Source organism: Balaenoptera physalus (assembly GCF_965194825.1).
Source record: "Balaenoptera physalus genome assembly, chromosome: 13".
In the NCBI taxonomy this organism is placed as follows: Eukaryota; Metazoa; Chordata; class Mammalia; order Artiodactyla; family Balaenopteridae; genus Balaenoptera; species Balaenoptera physalus.
In genome coordinates, this window is record NC_138892.1 from 104,867,135 (window position 1) to 104,884,139 (window position 17,005).

General features: G+C 51.4%; 1 protein-coding gene across 2 annotated transcripts in view; it reads right to left on the bottom strand.

Annotated features, from left to right (window-relative positions):
- PRMT8 (protein arginine methyltransferase 8) overlaps window positions 1-17,005 on the bottom strand; it is an 85,787-nt gene that overhangs the window by 48,357 nt on the left and 20,425 nt on the right. For both annotated transcript variants that reach the window (XM_082421118.1, XM_082421117.1), the window contains one exon: window positions 4,002-4,187. In XM_082421118.1, the coding sequence (XP_082277244.1) occupies window positions 4,002-4,187 (186 nt within the window). The remainder of the gene's footprint in view (window positions 1-4,001; window positions 4,188-17,005) is intronic.

Genomic DNA, 17,005 nt, shown 5'->3' on the forward strand with positions numbered 1-17,005 from the left:
CGCTGCAAGACCTCTCAACATCAAAAGGACAAGGCCTCAGAACTGTGAGACCACAAGACTGTAAGACGGTATCCCTAGAACCAGGCACGGGGCACGGTGTGAAATTGGTGCTCTATAAGGACGGAGCCCAACTCCTGCACACGAATCATAGCTCCGAAGTTTCTGAGCTCTCCGGCCAGCCCAGAACATCATTCAGCATTCCATGTCTCAATCTCCTCACCTGGAGAATGGGGTAAAAATAGCCGCTATTGCGTAGGGCTGTTGTCATGACTAAATAGGCAGAGTTAGTGTTGCCAAAGTGCTAGCTCTTGCTCTTTGTGAAAACTGTGACCTTTTCATCTCTGTGAAGGAATTGTTGAGGGTGAGTAAGGAACGGAGGCAGAATAATGACAAAGGTTCAGAAATCTCTCAATCATACTCGTAGTTCAAAGTTCTCACTGCCTTTCCTGATGGAATTAGGTTGGCCCAGTATCTCTGCAGGTCCTGTTGTGGCTAAAAGGGATCCCCCCAAGGGCCCCCCTTTAATTCATTGTCTTTCATCACTTCTTCGGCCCCCCCTTTCCCTTCCTTAAGGCTCCAGACCACAGGAGTTCATTCCGAAGGCACAAGTTGTGGGGGCGGGGGAGAAGTTGTAAGTTCCCCTTACTCACCCTGTTCAAAGAAACAGCTGTCTCTCCCCACCCTTCCCGTACCCCTGCTTTAATCACCCCTGAAGGAGAACAGCCCAAAGACGTCTCCAGACATTCAGCCAGGAGCATGCCACTCTTCAGTGAAAACAATTCCCACCCCCAGCTGTGGGTGACTTTATCTCCTTCCCACTGAACACATGGCAGCACATTGACTAATTGCTGGGAAATGAGGCCCTGAAGAATCTATTTCAAAAAACCCTGCAGTAAGATTGTGAAAAGAAGAGAGCTGGCCAGGAGTGGGCTCAGCGCCCAGGGCTGGGGGGCTGGGAACAGGGCCCCACTGGGGTTGATTCTTCTGGCAGCTGAGGCCCCATAAAGATGCTGAGAATTCAGAGCTAGGACCTCAGAGGTCAAGGGGCTGGGCCCCTCCCCTCTGTGCACAAGGACACATCTGTCACATCTGCTCCTGTTCAGGACTCCTTTCTTTTCACAGAGGCCCTGGTCCGGAATGCACAGGCCTGCTCTCCCTGGCCCCTGACCTCCGGAGGCTGAGCATGGGGTCATCTCAGGAGAGGCCATGGGATGCAAGAAGAAAAGTGTCCAGAAGCACCTCCTGCTGTGCTCTCCAGCTCCCAGTAGCGTCCCCCTGCCACTCGGCGCTTCTTGTTTGTATTTATAGACTAAACCACCCCTATCCAGCCTGCACCATGTTTCCCAAACACTCACTGATCACTATTAATCAGCGAGCTGGCAGTGCCTCTGCCCGCCCGTGTGAGCGTCTTGTTAATGACGGGAAAAGGCTGCCAAATGGCCAGCTCGGCTCCGGATGGGATGGTGAGACGTGGGTCTTGTCCAGACCGAGGAGGCAAAGGCATCGCCACGAGCCGTCTGGCATGGAAAGGAGATCCCTTGTGTTTGACAACGAGAAATGAACGGGCCCTGTCTGCAGACAACGACGGTAGGAGGCCATCTACTTGCCCTCGCTTCCTTTTACAGCAGATGATCATGGAGACCAAACAGGCCGGAGGGGAAGCTCAGGGATGAAGGGAGGCCAGCTAAGCTGCCCCAGCGTGAAAGACCTATGCATTTCCCCAGGAGCCAGGATCTAGGCCTGGCCCCCAGCAGCAGCAAGAAGGATTTAAGCTGGGTGACCGGAAGCACTTCCCACTGCGAAGGGCTGCTAAAACTATTCTAGGACAGGTTACTAAGGAGAGAAATGAGATGGTGACCTGCAGATCCTTTACTCCAAGTTCATTAGCTCAGTCTGCACTGTGTTTGTATATGTGCAGGAACAGGTCTGATTTTTCTAGCAATACATGAAATGGAGGGAGCCTGGTACGTACTATATGTACCTGGTGACCCTGGGTGTCTTCTCCCAGTGGAGATCAGACCCTCCGGATGCCCGGCCTTCGTGGGGACCAGGCAGCGCCTGAGTGATGAGATTAGCCGCTGTTTCATCAAACCTAGACAAATCAGACAATGTGCGGAGTGCCGGGGAACCCCGTCCTGAAGGAATCATAGAGATACAACGGCACCGGAGGGCACATCCCAGGTGCCTACGTGTGTTGCAGGGAGGGATGGGGGGAATCAATTGGAGGAGGCTCTGCGGGGCTGGGGCCTGAGGACGGGAGGGCGGATGGGAGGGGCACGCCGCCTTCGGCTGGTCCCTAATGGGGGTCCAGGCAGGCCCAAGGGGGGCATTTTAGGATCCCTGAAACTGCTGTCTCTTCCCAGCAATCTGCTCTGAGACAGGTGCCCAAGGACACAGGACTGTCCTTTAATTAGAGGCAGGGTCTTGAGGAGGGAAGCTCTTGAAAGCATCCTTCCTGCCCCCCAGACCTTCTCACCTCTCAGGCCTAGGACCGGGCTCCGTGCACCGTCACAACCCCACCCCAGTGGGACCCACCAAAAGCTGCAGGCTCAGCTGCCCAGGCCCCCCTGGGCCAGGCCCCCAGAACTAAACCCAGGGCCCAGCCCCTCCCCTGCAGGCCCCAGGCCTAATTAATGCTCTGATGGGGAGAGCAGTCCTGAGGGGCCAAAGCCCTCCACCCTCTACCTCCATGGGAAATTGCAAAAGGACCAGCAGGAACAAAGCCAAAGTTTCCAGAAAGAAAGAAAGGCTGTATGGCCTGGAAATTAGGAAATGAAGCCCCGGGCCCCCTAAACGTGAAGGTTTCATTTCTAGCTCTGCGTGTTATCAGCTCGTGACCTTGCACGGAAAGGAACCAGCAAAGATGAAGGAAGGTTGATAAGATTCTTAAGGTCTTATATCCTCATCTGTGAAATGGGGACAAATAATAATACCAACCTCACAGGGTTGACCTCAGGAATAAACGAGCCAGTAACATAAAATGCTGGGAGTAATACCCAGTGCGGGGCAGGCACTCAAAAACATGTCGCCTATTACTTGTTAAACACGCTTCTGGCAATGCAGCATCACTGTTTGGATACAGGAAGGGTTTACAGAAGCATCTAATTGAAAGGGGAGCTTTGAGACTTATTTTCAAAAAGCATTTGCATAGCAAGCAAGCCTTTGTTCCTTTCTCGATATGTCTTCACACTGTAAGGGGATAATAGAAATACCTTCTTCATAGAGTTCTTGGGAATTCAATGAAATGACACGTATAATGTACTCAGAAGAGTGGCCAGCCGTGAGCAAGCACTCGGCTCGTGTCAGTTGTTTATTTGGGGTGAGAAAGTGCCGGAGATGGTGGGGAGGGAGGTAAAAATACTGTTGTGGCCCCCGCTGCAGCCAGGAAGCCTCTAGTTGGGAAGCTCTGTTCTGTTTTACAGCTAACATCAATCTTCCCTGCTACGGAAGAAGACAGCATTTAGACATAAGAATTTCCTGAGAATCAATCAGGGTGTCAGACAGAGCCAGGTTTCCAAGGAAGCCTGCTGATTCTTCCCTGGAAGTGCTCATTGGTCCAGGATGAACCTGAGGGCTCGTGCCTGACTGAGGACTGGACATCATGAAGCCAGAAGGTCCTTGTGGCCTTGGGACGCTAGCTGCAAAGCACCCGAGCTCCTGTAGCAAGGACCAAGGACGTCCAGTTCTCCCGGACCTCCCAGGCTCAGGGTCAGGAAGAGGTGAGGGTGCTGGACCGTAAAACAAGGACCACGGAAGCACCACTTGCTCTCGGCTGAGGAACAGCCAAACATATGTTTTCACTTGCTCACCTGCTCCAGGCCTGGCCCTGACCCCCCGCCTGTGGGTCCCCCGGGATGGAGACAGGGCCAGGGCCCTCGAGACACGGGGAAAACTCCCTTAATGACAGCAGAGAGCTGCACACATGATGCTGTCCAAGGAAACAGCGCGGCCACAGCAGAACCGAGGTTGCCCCGCTCGGCCACCAACTCAGGATGCTTTACCTCGTGGATCCCAAAGTGGGCATAGGAGTCGAAGTAATAGTCCCGCGAGGTCATCTCCTCTGGGTTCAGCAGCTTGGACATCTTGCCCCGTCCCGGGCAGCTGGGCTGAGTGGACACATGGTGGACACACTGCACGGGCTTGGCTGGGACGACGGGCTGCGGGGGCTGAGAGGGTGGGCTGCTCACCTGCGGGGAAGAGAAGGGGCAGGTGTGAACAGCACTCATGAGGTCCTGCCCTCTGAGACTCCGCCCTCTCTCCTTCCCCCTCCCGCCCCGCCCCAAGCCGGCTCCAATCAGCCACAGCAGTCACAGCGAAGGGGCGATGGTGTCCCCAAGCTGTTGGCTGTGCTGTGTGGGATGGTGGTGTGCTACCCAGGAGCCCAACCAACCTGAATTTAACCCAGTTCCATCTCCTACTAGTGGGTGACCTGAGCCGATCTGGGCCTCAGTTTGCCTATCTGTTAAATGGGGACAATAATACCATCCCTTAGAGGCGAATAAAGGGAAAGATGTAATGGCATCACATAGCATCCCAGAGCAGAGTGGCTGGAGTATGGATTTCAGAGCCAGCCCCCCGAAACGTGAATCCCAGCCCTGCCACTCACAGCTACACAACCTTGGACAGAGTTATTCATCTCTTGGTGCCTCAGTTTCCCCAACTCTAAAATGTGAATAAAATGGTCCGCACGTCCTAGAGTCATCCTGAGGATTAGACAAGTTAGTATCTGGAAAGTGCTTAGAAAAGGGCCCAGCGCATCGTGAGTTTGAGTTCTTAAAATGAGTCCCACCTGCGTCCTTAGGCAGATCAAGCCCCTGGACTTCTCTCCACCCCGCAAGCAGCACCTGGCCCCCAAAATGCAGGTCTCTTAGGTTCTGGTTTCTCACACCTGTTGTCTTGCCGCTCCACCCACCCCCAGTTTCTGACTCACAGTTTTACTCTGAACTTCAGCGGAAGTTTCCTCTGAAATGCAAGCGCCCACACTGATAGCCAGCCTCCTGCCAGCGCACTGCCCTTTCCTGGGTTCCCCGACCCTGACAGCCAGCTCAGCTCCACACCCCACAGCTGCTGCCCGGCACTGACCAGCCCTTCGTCCTCCACGGGCTAACGGGAGGACAGAGGAGGAGATGGAAGCCCAGAGGTTCAGAGTTCACTGCAGAAGCATCGTTCTGCCAGGAGAAGAAACACCTTTCCCTGAAGTGTAGGAAATCCAGATGTGCACGGCACAGCAAAGGCCTCAAAAGGGGCAGAATTCTGAAAAATCTATTTTCAGTGATGAGTTAATATTTGTAAAGAGTTTAGAACAGTTTCTGGCATATAGTAAGTGCTCTCATTAGTAGTAGCAGCAGTACTCAGAGTACATTAACATCTCCTTATTCTATGCCTCAGTTTTCTCATCTGTAAGCTGGGTCAATGCAGACTTACTATCTCCTTTCTAGCAAGGGAAACAGGGAGGTCCTAGAGCAAGATCAAGAAATCCGAGTCCATCCCCTCCATCGTGCTTCGGGCACAGCCCCAAGACTGCCCAGAGTCCCAGGCTGGAGGGGAGCGAGCTGGGGAGGGTGGGGTGATGGTCCTGTTTTCCTGGTGTATCTAGGCTACAGCCTCTGGGAAATAGGCAGACTTCCCAGTTTAGCAACATCAGGTTTCAGGTCGGCACGATCCCGGGCTGTCTGGCAGCAGAGGCAACGGGCTGCCTCATTAGAATGCAGCAGGTGTGCCCACCCTCCACTTGGGATGTTGGTCACGGTCTCCAGGAGGCTAAAAATAGACTGTCAATTGCACACTCCCGTGCTGGCTGCAGTCACCTCTAAAGCTGGAGGAGGCTCTGTGCATGAAGCTCACCCCAATCATGACTCCATTTAAATATATTAAGGAGACAGAAGGTCCCAGTTGGACCAGGCTCTTGCATGGTCAAGGTCACAGGGGCCTCCTGCACCCCTGAGCTCCATTCAACTCTGAGTTCAAGGTCCCTTTCACGGGGTCCCCTGAGATTCTTTCGCCGGTGCCAACTTACAAAGTGCCCACCAGGCACCACACACCACGCATCACGCATCACGCATCGCATCACGAGGCAAAGGATGGATGGATTCAGGGTCCGTTCACCTCAGTAACCACCGGTCATGGGGACAAAGAGGTGACTGTGACCCAGGCCCTGGGGCCGGAGGCTGTCAGCCCAGTTCGGCCTCCTGCAGAGGGGACTTGCGCTCTGCCCATCGGCTAACGGGGTGCCCTGTCCCAGGAGGCCGGGCCTGGGGTGGGGAACAGCAGTGGAGCATGATCTCCAGGCATCACCACCCGGGCTGGTGCCTTTTATTCCACAAACACCCACTGAACGTCGGCGGCTGTGAGCGCTGTATGGTCCCGTGGAAGAAACAGACGTGCGGGAACCGTGCCCTCAAAGGACGCTGTCTAGTGGAAGTGGAAGACCCCTGAGGCTCCACTGGATGATGGAGAAAGATTTGCTCTACAAGAGAAGGTCAAGCAGATTGCTCTGGGGGTTCAAAGGAGAGAGAAGTCACTTCAGTGAGAGAGTCAGAGAGGCCCGGGATCGCTGGGCGCTTTCTCCGCAGATTTTGGTGGGTGGGGGGGGCGACAGTGGGGGGGAGTTCTTGGAGAGTGTGGCTTCAGCAACCAGGAAAAGCGTGGAACAGCAGTGAGTGTGTCTGGGGAACTTGGCCCGGATAGTGGGAGATTCGGCTCGCAGAGATTACAGCCAGGCTAAGAGGTTGTATTTTAATACGAGACGACGGGGAGCTGTTGGCAGTTTGTAACCAGGGATTTCTAGGTTTGAGCTTAGTTGGGGAAAACTGATGCTCTGGCAGCCTGCAGGAGGGGCAAGGGGGAAGGAAGAGGGGGGCACTCGGGCTGGGGAGGCAAGGTATGACCTCTGAGGCTGGTTCCAAAGTCCAGTCAAGAGATAACGAGCCGCTGTGGTGTCAGAAGGGCTGCCTGCAAGAGAAATAGCAGAAATAGAACCCACAGGAGTTGGCAACTGGCGGAACGGAGGGGAGAAGAGAGAAGCTGGAATCAGAGATGACTTCAACATTTCAAGCCTGGGTGACTAGGAAAGTGGTGGTGACATTAACAGAAATGAGTGAGTCAGCAGGAAGAGCCGTGTGAGGCGGGGGGAAATAATGAACTTCGATTTGGCTCTGAGAAGTTGGACGTGTCATTGCATCATATAAGGAAAGATGTCTGGCAGGCGGGCAGTGATGCCGTCCCAGCCGGTAAATACCATAAACACAGCCGAAAGGTCAATGGTAAACTGAGAAGCACGTCTCTAACATACATGGCAGACAAAGGTTAATAACCTTAATATGGAGAGAGCCCTGACAAGCCAGCCAGAACGAGAGGAACGTCTCCAATTTAACATTGGACAGAGGATCTTACCGTCAATTCACATGAGGCTAAACACAAACGGCAAATTGACGTGCTGCAAAAATATTAACCTCTCTAGAAATCGGGTAACTTCAAGTGAACACAAAAAGTTATAACTTTTAAATGCCAAATAAGCTCAAACCTCCCCCTTCCAAAAAGACTGAAACTGCATTTGTAATGGTTGCAGAAAAATAGGTGCTTGCATATACCTTTAGTGAGACTTTTGGGAAACTAATTTGACAAAATGCCCTGAAAAGCACAAATCTTTAACCCAGCCATTCCATTTTTGGGAATTTATCCTAAAGAAAGGATCGTGGATAATCTTGAGCACGTAGCTGTAAGAATTTTGTGACGACACTGTTTGTCATGGCAGAAAATAAAGAGTCAACCTGGGGGTTCCATGAAACAGAACCGATTGTACAAACTATGGTGCGTCCACACTGGAGGCTACACAGCCACTTCAAATGTCGCAGAAGAGTGTTTAATGACAGAAACGCGATCGTGACAAACTGTGGGTTGAGGAGAACCAGTGGGAGATGAGTAGACAGGGTGATCGCATTTTTAGAATTAAAACGTTTTCATGCCTGTGACTGAGGAGGGGAAGGCACTGGGATCGGCCGCAATTGTCACGGTGCTTGTTCACGGGCTGTGAACAGTGCAGCTTTCCTTCCTTGTGCTTGTTATATATATATATTTTTTAAATGTATGCCACTAACAAGTACTACATTTGTAAACAGCCAAAAGTAGAAATTTGGAAACGTGATCCCAGACCTCGGATGGGAAACTGAGGCTGGCTCTCTGGATTTGGAAAGCATCTGCAGAGCGGAGCTGAGGGGTTCACTTGGGAGAGACCGCCAGGGAGGGGGTAGAGGGAGTGAGGATGGGGCAGGGAGAGAAGCAGGAAGCATCCTTCTCGGAGGACCTTGGCGGCACCAGGGGAGCCGGGGGGAGAGGCTTGGGAGGACGTGTCCTCATGCCTCCAGTTCTGTGACTGCCCTTCCTCTGAAGATGTGTGACCCAGAGACCAGACAAGGGCACTAAAACAAAGCCAACCTCTGTCTAGCCTCACGTGTCCAGAGGCTGCTGTGTTCAGGAAGTTGTGCAGTCGCCTCTAAAGCTGGAGGAGGCTCTGTGCATGAAGCTCACCCCAATCTCGACTCCACTTAAATACATGAAAGAGAGAAAAAGTCCCAGCTGGACCAGGCTGTTGCACAGTCAAGGTCACAGGGGCCTCCTGCACCCCTGAGCTCCATTCAACTCTGAGTCCAAGGTCCCTTCCACGGGGTCCCCTGAGACTCTTTGTCAGGTTCTGGTAACATATCCACATGGTGGCCTCCAGCCTTGGCCCGCCCTGCCCTGCTCTCCCCCTCCCTCCCCAGGGCCCAGGGCTCAGGGCGCCACTCGGGTGGAAAACCTCCCACTGCTGCCTGCTCCCAGTCTGCTCAGGGTCACCTTCCACTGAGAGGATTTGTGACTTTGTCTTCTATTCTTAGCACCAACTGCTGATGGGGACTCTTCAGATGCTGTGTCCTGCCCCCAGGCCTGGCCTTTCCCAGGGCATCTTCAGCACAGTGTTTCTCCCCAGTACTTCACCTGCGATCCCCCTGGTCCACCCCATCCCACTGCAGCGAACAGGCCCAGGCTCCTAAATGCTGAGATAAGATAAAAGGCTATGGAAACACCAAAGCTGGAGACTGGAGGATGGCTCCCTGCCGAAGAGGTGTCCAGCTGGTCCTCAAAGGGTGGGGGGGATTTCCATGGGCAGGGCTGGGGATTCAGGGACAGAATTTTTTTACCTAACCCCACTTGCACCTAAAAATGAGGGTAGATGATAACGATGATGATGATGATGATAATAATGGTGATGATGATGGTGGTGATGATGGTGATGATGGTGGTGGTGGTGGTGGTGATGGTGATGGTGATGATGGTGATGATGGTGGTGGTGGTGGTGGTGATGGTGATGGTGATGATGGTGATGGTGGTGGTGGTGATGGTGATGGTGATGATGGTGGCGGTGATGATGGTGGTGGTGATGGTGATGATGGTGGTGGTGGTGGTGGTGATGGTGGTGGTGGTGATGGTGATGGTGATGATGGTGGTGGTGATGGTGATGATGGTGGTGGTGGTGGTGGTGATGGTGATGGTGATGATGGTGATGATGGTGGTGGTGGTGGTGGTGATGGTGATGGTGATGATGGTGGCGGTGATGATGGTGGTGGTGGTGGTGGTGATCCCTAACAGTGACTGAGGGCCCCCTGAGTGCCAGGCACTGTGCTAAACACTTCACAAATATTATCTCATAAAAGCCTAATAATAAGTGAGGTACTGAAATTTACAGGCGGAGAAACTGAAGCTCAAAAATTCAGTCAACTGCTAAGCCCAGAGCTAGCAAGTAACAGAGCCAAGATGTGAACCATTTATTATCTGTCTGACAGCAAAGCTGTGCTCTTGACCCTGATACCGTGGTTGGGCCAGTTCAGTCCCACCAAGCTTGACAGCTCCTGCTGGGAGCCAGGCCCTGTGCTCAGAAGTGGGTGGCAAAGCAAGCCCAGGCAGGAAGCCCGGCCCTGGGAGGGAAGAATGAAGGTCAAAGGCAATGTGGAAACAGAGGACAATGCCTCGGTGGAGGGTGGCACAGGTAGGCACCTCGCCAAGGTGACTGAGTTCCAAAGGGAGTGGACAGTGGGCTCCAGTTTGTAGGAGAAGCTGAGGTTCATGTGAGGAAGGGAAGGTGTCTGGGGTCACGTGCACAAATCTAGAACTGGGACCTCTAAGAAAATAGGGGAAGGGATGGGGCGAGGAAGGATAGGCTTTAAGGAGGGAGAGGAGTGGGGGAGACCCGAGGCGAAGGCCGACGGCCGGGGGCGGAGAGCAGCCAGCGCTGTCTGCACCAGGCAGCCGAAGCCACCCCAAGCCCATTGGGCTATAAATGGCAGTCCCTGGCACTGGCCCAAGCTGTACAAATGATTTTCCCGAGAACAAAAGGCGCCCCTGGAGGAGCCAAATCCTGCTCTGTCTCCAAATGTCAAGACAGCTTTTTCTAACCTTAGTCTGTCCTCAGCATCGGCCTGCCATGCTGAGGTCCCGCAGAGGGACAAAAAGGGGCCTGCAGGGGGTGGGGGGGGTGCAGGGGGAGCAGAGAAGGGCGTGGGAGCAGGGGGGCTCCTGGCCCCGGTCTCACTGCGTGTTCCTTCCCAGCTGCCTTCATCGTCTCCCCACCCAGCCTGGGATCACCCTTTTCTCCCCCCGTGTTTACTCACAAGACTGCCGTCTTGACCGTGGTCCACGCGGTCGGTAGTGACCCGGAGCTAGATCTTCTAGCACCATCTGTCTGCCTCTAGGTAGGGGCCAGAGCTCAGCTGAAGGGGGAACATTTTAAGGGTGGGTGTCGGGCAGCAGCGAGGCAGGCATGGCTGTGTCGGGCACCTGGGACTCTCCGGTCCCCCATGACCACACCACAGATACAAAGCTTTCATGCCTGCCTTTGGCCAGAGATGGGCCTGGTTCCACCCTCCCATCCACTCCCTTGCACCCGTGTTTCCTATCACCTGGGCTGAGAGAGGGGGTTTCAGCAAAGCAATCCTGCAGCCAGCCTCCCCAGGAGGAAGCACGGTGCTGGAGCAGATGCCAGGACCTGGCTCACCGCTCCTCCCCCTGGGGCTCAGAAGCCTGCACGACTCGGGGATGGGGAGAAGGGTCTAGACACCGCTGGGCCTACAAGCTGGAGTTGTCTCCCTGTGCATCGCTCCCAGGCTTGCTCATTTGTCAACTGTCACCCTCATGCGCCCCTCTAGCGTTGGCTTTTTAAAGGCACAGACTCTCTCTAGAGCCCCCTGCGGTGAGGCCAGACACTGATGCCTGTCACAGAGCGTCAGCTGCTGTCACCAGCTGGCATCTCTCTATTATACTGTGTCCCTGACGCTAACTCTGGCGTCTCAGCAGAGCCCGCCCTCACGTGCTTTTTCATCACTTCAGACTCAAGCCCCTTCCAAGTCTGTGCTCCCTGGAACCCTCCTCCCCCGGGTCCTGCCACGCACCCTCAGGTCTCACCCTCCCTCCTCTCGCCCTCGGGCTCACAGAGGGGCCTCGTGCCGTGGCTCTCACTGGGTGGTCCCCGCACCGCTGGCATCAGCGTGACCTGGGGGCTTGTGAGAAATGCACGTTCCCGGGCCTCGCTGGCAACACTAAATCAGACTCTCTGGGGTGGAGCCCCGCAATCTATTCCAACACAGGCCCGCACACGTGATTCCGCTGCATCCCAGAGACTGAGAACGGCTTGTCTGGAGTTGCGTTTTTCCACACTGTTTCCCGCGGAACAGACACTCCTGGAACAAGGGGTTCTGTGGTCAAGTGAGTTTGGGCCAAAAAAAAAAAAAAAGCTAAAGAGATTTCTTTTCTTTTCCAGCTTTCTTGAGATAAAATTGACATATATCATTGTGTAAGTTGAAGGCACACAGTGTAATGATTTGATATATGTGTATGCTACAAAATATAAAGAGATTTCTTAATTGCAATCCTTTTAAGGCTTTAATTTGCCAAAACGAATCGTGAATCTCCCAGAGGGAATGAGGGTGTCTAGTGCTACCAATGTAATAGCGGCGGCATTCTTTTTCCCTGAGAGAGCTATGAACATCTCTAGAAATTAATGTTCTGCGGGAAGCCGTCTGAGGCCTCTGACGGAGGGCGGCGTTTCTCTCTTACAGTCTGTGTCAGTCACCTTGGGTGGGTGTCAGGCCCCACCCCAGACCAGCAGAATCCATTCCTGTGAGGGTGAGGCCTGCCAGCCTGCACTTTAACAAGCCCTCCCGGGGCTCCCTGTGAAGCCCTGGTCCAGGCAAGGTTGGGGACAGCTTCTTGCCTTCTGCATTCCTCTGTGACCCCTGGCGCAGCCCTCAGAGGCCAGCCTGCCTCTGCCTCGGTGCTACTGAGGTTCCCGGACAATGCCAGAGCCGGGCCAAGGTCACCTGAAGGAGAGGCGGCCACGGGCTACGGAAAGCACCTTGGCTCTCACAGCAAAAGGACCGGGATTGGGTGAGGGCTCTGCCACCTGCAGGCTGGGTGGCCTGGGCCGGTCCCTATCCTGCTGTCACGGCCAGGGTCACAGTGTGGCTCAACTCCAAGGGCAGCCCTTGGCAGCCGTGTACGGTGTCCCGGTGCTTCCCGGCGCTTCCCGGCAGCCCCTCTGGCAGTCTGCTTGTGGCACAACGGCCATGCCTGCTTCACATCAGGACGGCGTTGCAGCCGCACGGCACCTGCTCTGTCTCCCAGATCTGGAACTGCTGGGAAGGAATCTACTGGAGTTGTTGCGCCTGACCTGTTTTTTAAATAAACTGGGGCTGTTTTCCAGCTATTAGTCACTTTTCCCCCAAGCCTCCACATATTGAATTCTCTTCTTATATCCTCAGATATTTTGGCTGCAAGAGATGTCAGGTTAATTGGATGCTTGGCTCCTGGCTCTTCCTCCTTAATGGGTTTACAAAGCAGACTTGCCATGCGTCCCCTCCCCTCCCTCCCTCTCCCCTCCCCAAGCCAACACGGGCCTCTCTCTCCTTTGACTTGAAGGACGTCACCAAGCACCCTCTCTGCTTCCTTTATGGACAGATGTGCAGAAAGATACAGCCAATCTCTTCCCCCACCCTCATCTTGCCTGGAGTTGGATGAAGCCTTCATCCCAGATATGGGTCACATCATCCCTGTGGGACCTGAGCTGCGCAGGTGACTCTACACTCAGCCAGGGTCACCGTGGAGGCAGAGGGTGTCAGACGAAGGTCACACATTCGGGGCACCTGTGGGTTCTGGTCTTGGTTCTCTCCCTATTCAGGTTATGATGCAAAATCCATTTAACCTTTCCGACCTTCAGTTTCTTCCTCTGTCAAATGGCAATAATTATGTGTCCTGCCTCTTCCACGGGCTTCTGTGATGACTAAAGTTGCTGTGTGTGTAAATATTCAGAGGCAATTCCAAAGTGTGATAGAGGAGAACAAGACTGGCATCTCTGGCCAACTGACTCTCTGCCCTGGTGTTATTTGGGAATGCTGCCTGGGCCCTCCTCTGGCACTGGACACAGTGGCTTTGGCTGCCCTTAGCGCTCTGTTCCTCTGGCTGCCTGACCCCTTGTCCTCACCCTCCACACCGTCTACTCCCTGGGCTCTGCTCTACCCCTCTTCCCCAGAGCTTTCTGAGAATTATGCAGTTGCTGTCTTCAAGAACATGACCCTCATGGAAACTCAGTCATTTTCTCCAGACGCTGACACCTGGTCTCTCCTGCTCCTATTCTGGGTTCCTGTGGCATCTGTTGGTCCAAAGCTACTGGTTACGTTCTGTCCTTTTTTATTGGCAAACAGTCTCATGCAAATTGTCTCACAATTGTAGGTGTGGCTTCTACAGCCAAGAAGGAAATTCCTTCAGACCGGTACCCAGATCTTGCGTGTCACTGTTTCCCCCTTAATGCTTGGCACAGAGCTGGGGCTCAATAAGGATGTGATGATTAAAGTATCCTTACACCTCTACCAGGTCAATGTTGCCCTTCATAAATATATTATGCAAGGTTCCTTCCCACCATGCAACCAGAGACCTTTCTTTCCCCTTGAGAGGGCGGGGAGGTGGCAGCAAGGAAGACAAAACTGAGAAGAATAATCATAAGAATCCGAATAATACTCAACACTCTTTGGAGGGTTCAGTGGTGCTCCAAATGTCTTTACCGAGAACTGTTTTATCTCCCAAGATTTCTAGGAGACGGAAATATCTTGCAAATACAGAATGCATTTACTAACCCCCATATTTCCATCCATGTAGACTACAAGTGGCTTCAAGTACAGATTCAAGTGTATTTGTAGACGCTTTTCCAACAATCTCTTCACAGCGAAGTGTTGCAAGACCAGAATTGCAGGGAATGGTGCTGAGTTTCAGAGAAACTGACTGGCCGATTTAGTCCCCACAGTGGTGCTGTTCAGGACCCAAGAACTGGTCCTTCACAGAGTCTCTGGCCCCATCATCTGTCCAGTAAGCCAATGGCTGGAGAAAAACGAGCTACAGAGTCACAAATCAGAAAGAAAATCACAAGTTGTAGGCCAAGACCAAAGCCACATCAGCTTAATCCAGATTCCCATCTGGTTTCCAAGGACTCCTCCGGACACTTTCCATCCAGTTCTAGGAAACCCATTTGCTCGAAATAAATATCTTTCCACCCAGATTCTTAGCAGAAGTGACTAACTCCTTTAATCAGAGGTTCCAGTGTATTTACTGAAAATACTGATGTTCCAGCTAGAAAAGGAACAATGTCAGCCACCCAGTAATATCCAGATCTACTCCAAAGGTGGCCTCAAATTAGCCATAGACAGATCCCAGGAATCTGGATTTTTCAAAGCACTCCCAGGCAATTCTGATGGTCAGTTTAAAAGCTGAACAAAACATGTGAAATAACAGTTTTCAAGACACTGAATATCAGGCAATGAAAAACTTTACCTTTGAAAGATGACAAACAAACAAGGCAAACCCTATGATGGCTCAGCTTATTGCCTGGTATATCTGAGCTGGGTTGTAGGAAGTGGAAACCCAGGCAGAGTGAGGCATCTTCCTTGGTGGAAGAGACAGCGGTGGGAATCAGGAAAGCAAGACAGCTAGAGTTTGAAAGGCAGAGTGCTGGAGGGTAGAAGACTCAACAGAGAGGGGGCTTTGGAGATCTGGAGTGAGTGCCCCTCAAGTCTTCAGCTGAGACTGACCAAATTATGCACGTGAAGAAACTACCTGAGACCAGGAAAATAACGACAAAGAAGATAAAGGGACGACTTTAAGGTACTCACACAGGGCCAGAAAGGGTCCTTGTCTCCCCAAGCCAGAGTGGAAAAACCTCATAATTCATAAATACTCAGAAGAGTTTTTCCCCCCCTCAGTGGTGGAAAATTAGCCCTAGGTTAAAGATTGCTCTGATTCCACCTAACAAAGCTTAAAAGCAAGACCTGAAAGGGTTAAACTCTCCAAGTGATTTAACTGCATCCCAGAACTAAGCTTAGAAATACAAGATATCCAAAAAGTATCCAGCTCCCAACAAGGTGTAAAAGTATCCAGCTCCCAACAAGGTGTGGATTCCACAATGTCTAGCATTCAGTCAAAAATTATCAGGCTTGCCAAAGAAGTGGGAAAATACTACCTATAATGAGGAGAAAAATCAATCTCTCCAGATCAACCTAGAAAGGACAAAGATGATGAAATTAGTAGACAGAGTCTTTAAAATTATTATTGTAACTGTATTTCACATGTCCAAGAAACTAGAGGAAAGATTAAGTGTGTTATGTGGTGACATAGAAGGTAGAAAATGAACTTCTAGAGATAAAATCTATATGTGATTTAAAAACATACACTGGATTAGATTAATACCAGATTACATGTCACAGAAGAAAAGATTGACACAGGCAATAAAAACTACCCGAAATAAAACACAGAGAGAAAAAGATTGAAAAAAAAGCTAAACAGAGCATCAGTGAGGTGCGGAAGAACTTCAAGTGACTCAGTACACATGTGACTGTGGCAACCAAAGGAAGGGGAAACAGAAAAATACTTAATGAAACATTGAAATGGTGGCTGAAATTTTCCAAATTGACCAAAACCATAAACTTATAGATCCAAAAAGCTCAGCAAACACTGAGGAAAAGAAATTAGAGGGAAAAAAACACACCAAACTATATCACAATCAAATTGCTTAAACCATTGATAAATAGAAAATCTTAAAAGCATCCGGGGGCAGGGGATAAAGGTATGTTACACACAGAGGAACTAATATAGGAATGACAGCCAACTTCTTATAAGAAACAACACAGGAAGACAGGACAGCACCACCTTTAAAATACAGAAAGGAAAAAAAAAAAATCTCTCAACTTGGAATTTTATACCCAGTGAAAATATCTTTCAAAAATAAAGGCAAAGGGCTTCCCTGGTGGCGCAGTGGTTGAGAATCTGCCTGCCAATGCAGGGGACACGGGTTCGAGCCCTGGTCTGGGAAGATCCCACATGCCGCGGAGCAACTGGGCCCGTGAGCCACAACTACTGAGCCTGCGTGTCTGGAGCCTGTGCTCCGCAACAAGAGAGGCCGCGATAGTGAAGAGGCCCACGCACCGCGATGAAGAGTGGCCCCCGCTTGCCGCAACTAGAGGAAGCCCTTGCACAGAAACGAAGACCCAACACAGCTAAAAATAAATATAAAATAAATAAATAAATAAATAAAAGATTACTATTAAAAAAATCATAAATAAAAAAACAAAGGCAAAGTACAGATTTGTATAGACATACAGAGGTGAAAGATTTCATTATCCACAGGTCTACATTATAAGAAATGTTAAAGGGCATCCTTTGGGCAGAAGGAAAATGATACCAGATGGAAATCTGGATCCACACCAAGAATGAAGTGCTCTGGAAAAGTAACTTTTATGGATAACCACAAAAGACCTTTTCCTTATTATTTAAATCTCTTTAAATGATTATTAAAAAATTAAAAAATAATAACAATGTCTTCTAGGATTTATAACATAGGTAGGAATAAAATGTATGATAGCAATAGCACAAAGGCCAGAAGGGAAGGAATGGAAGTATACTGTTGTATGATTCTTGTAGTACATGTGAGGTGCTG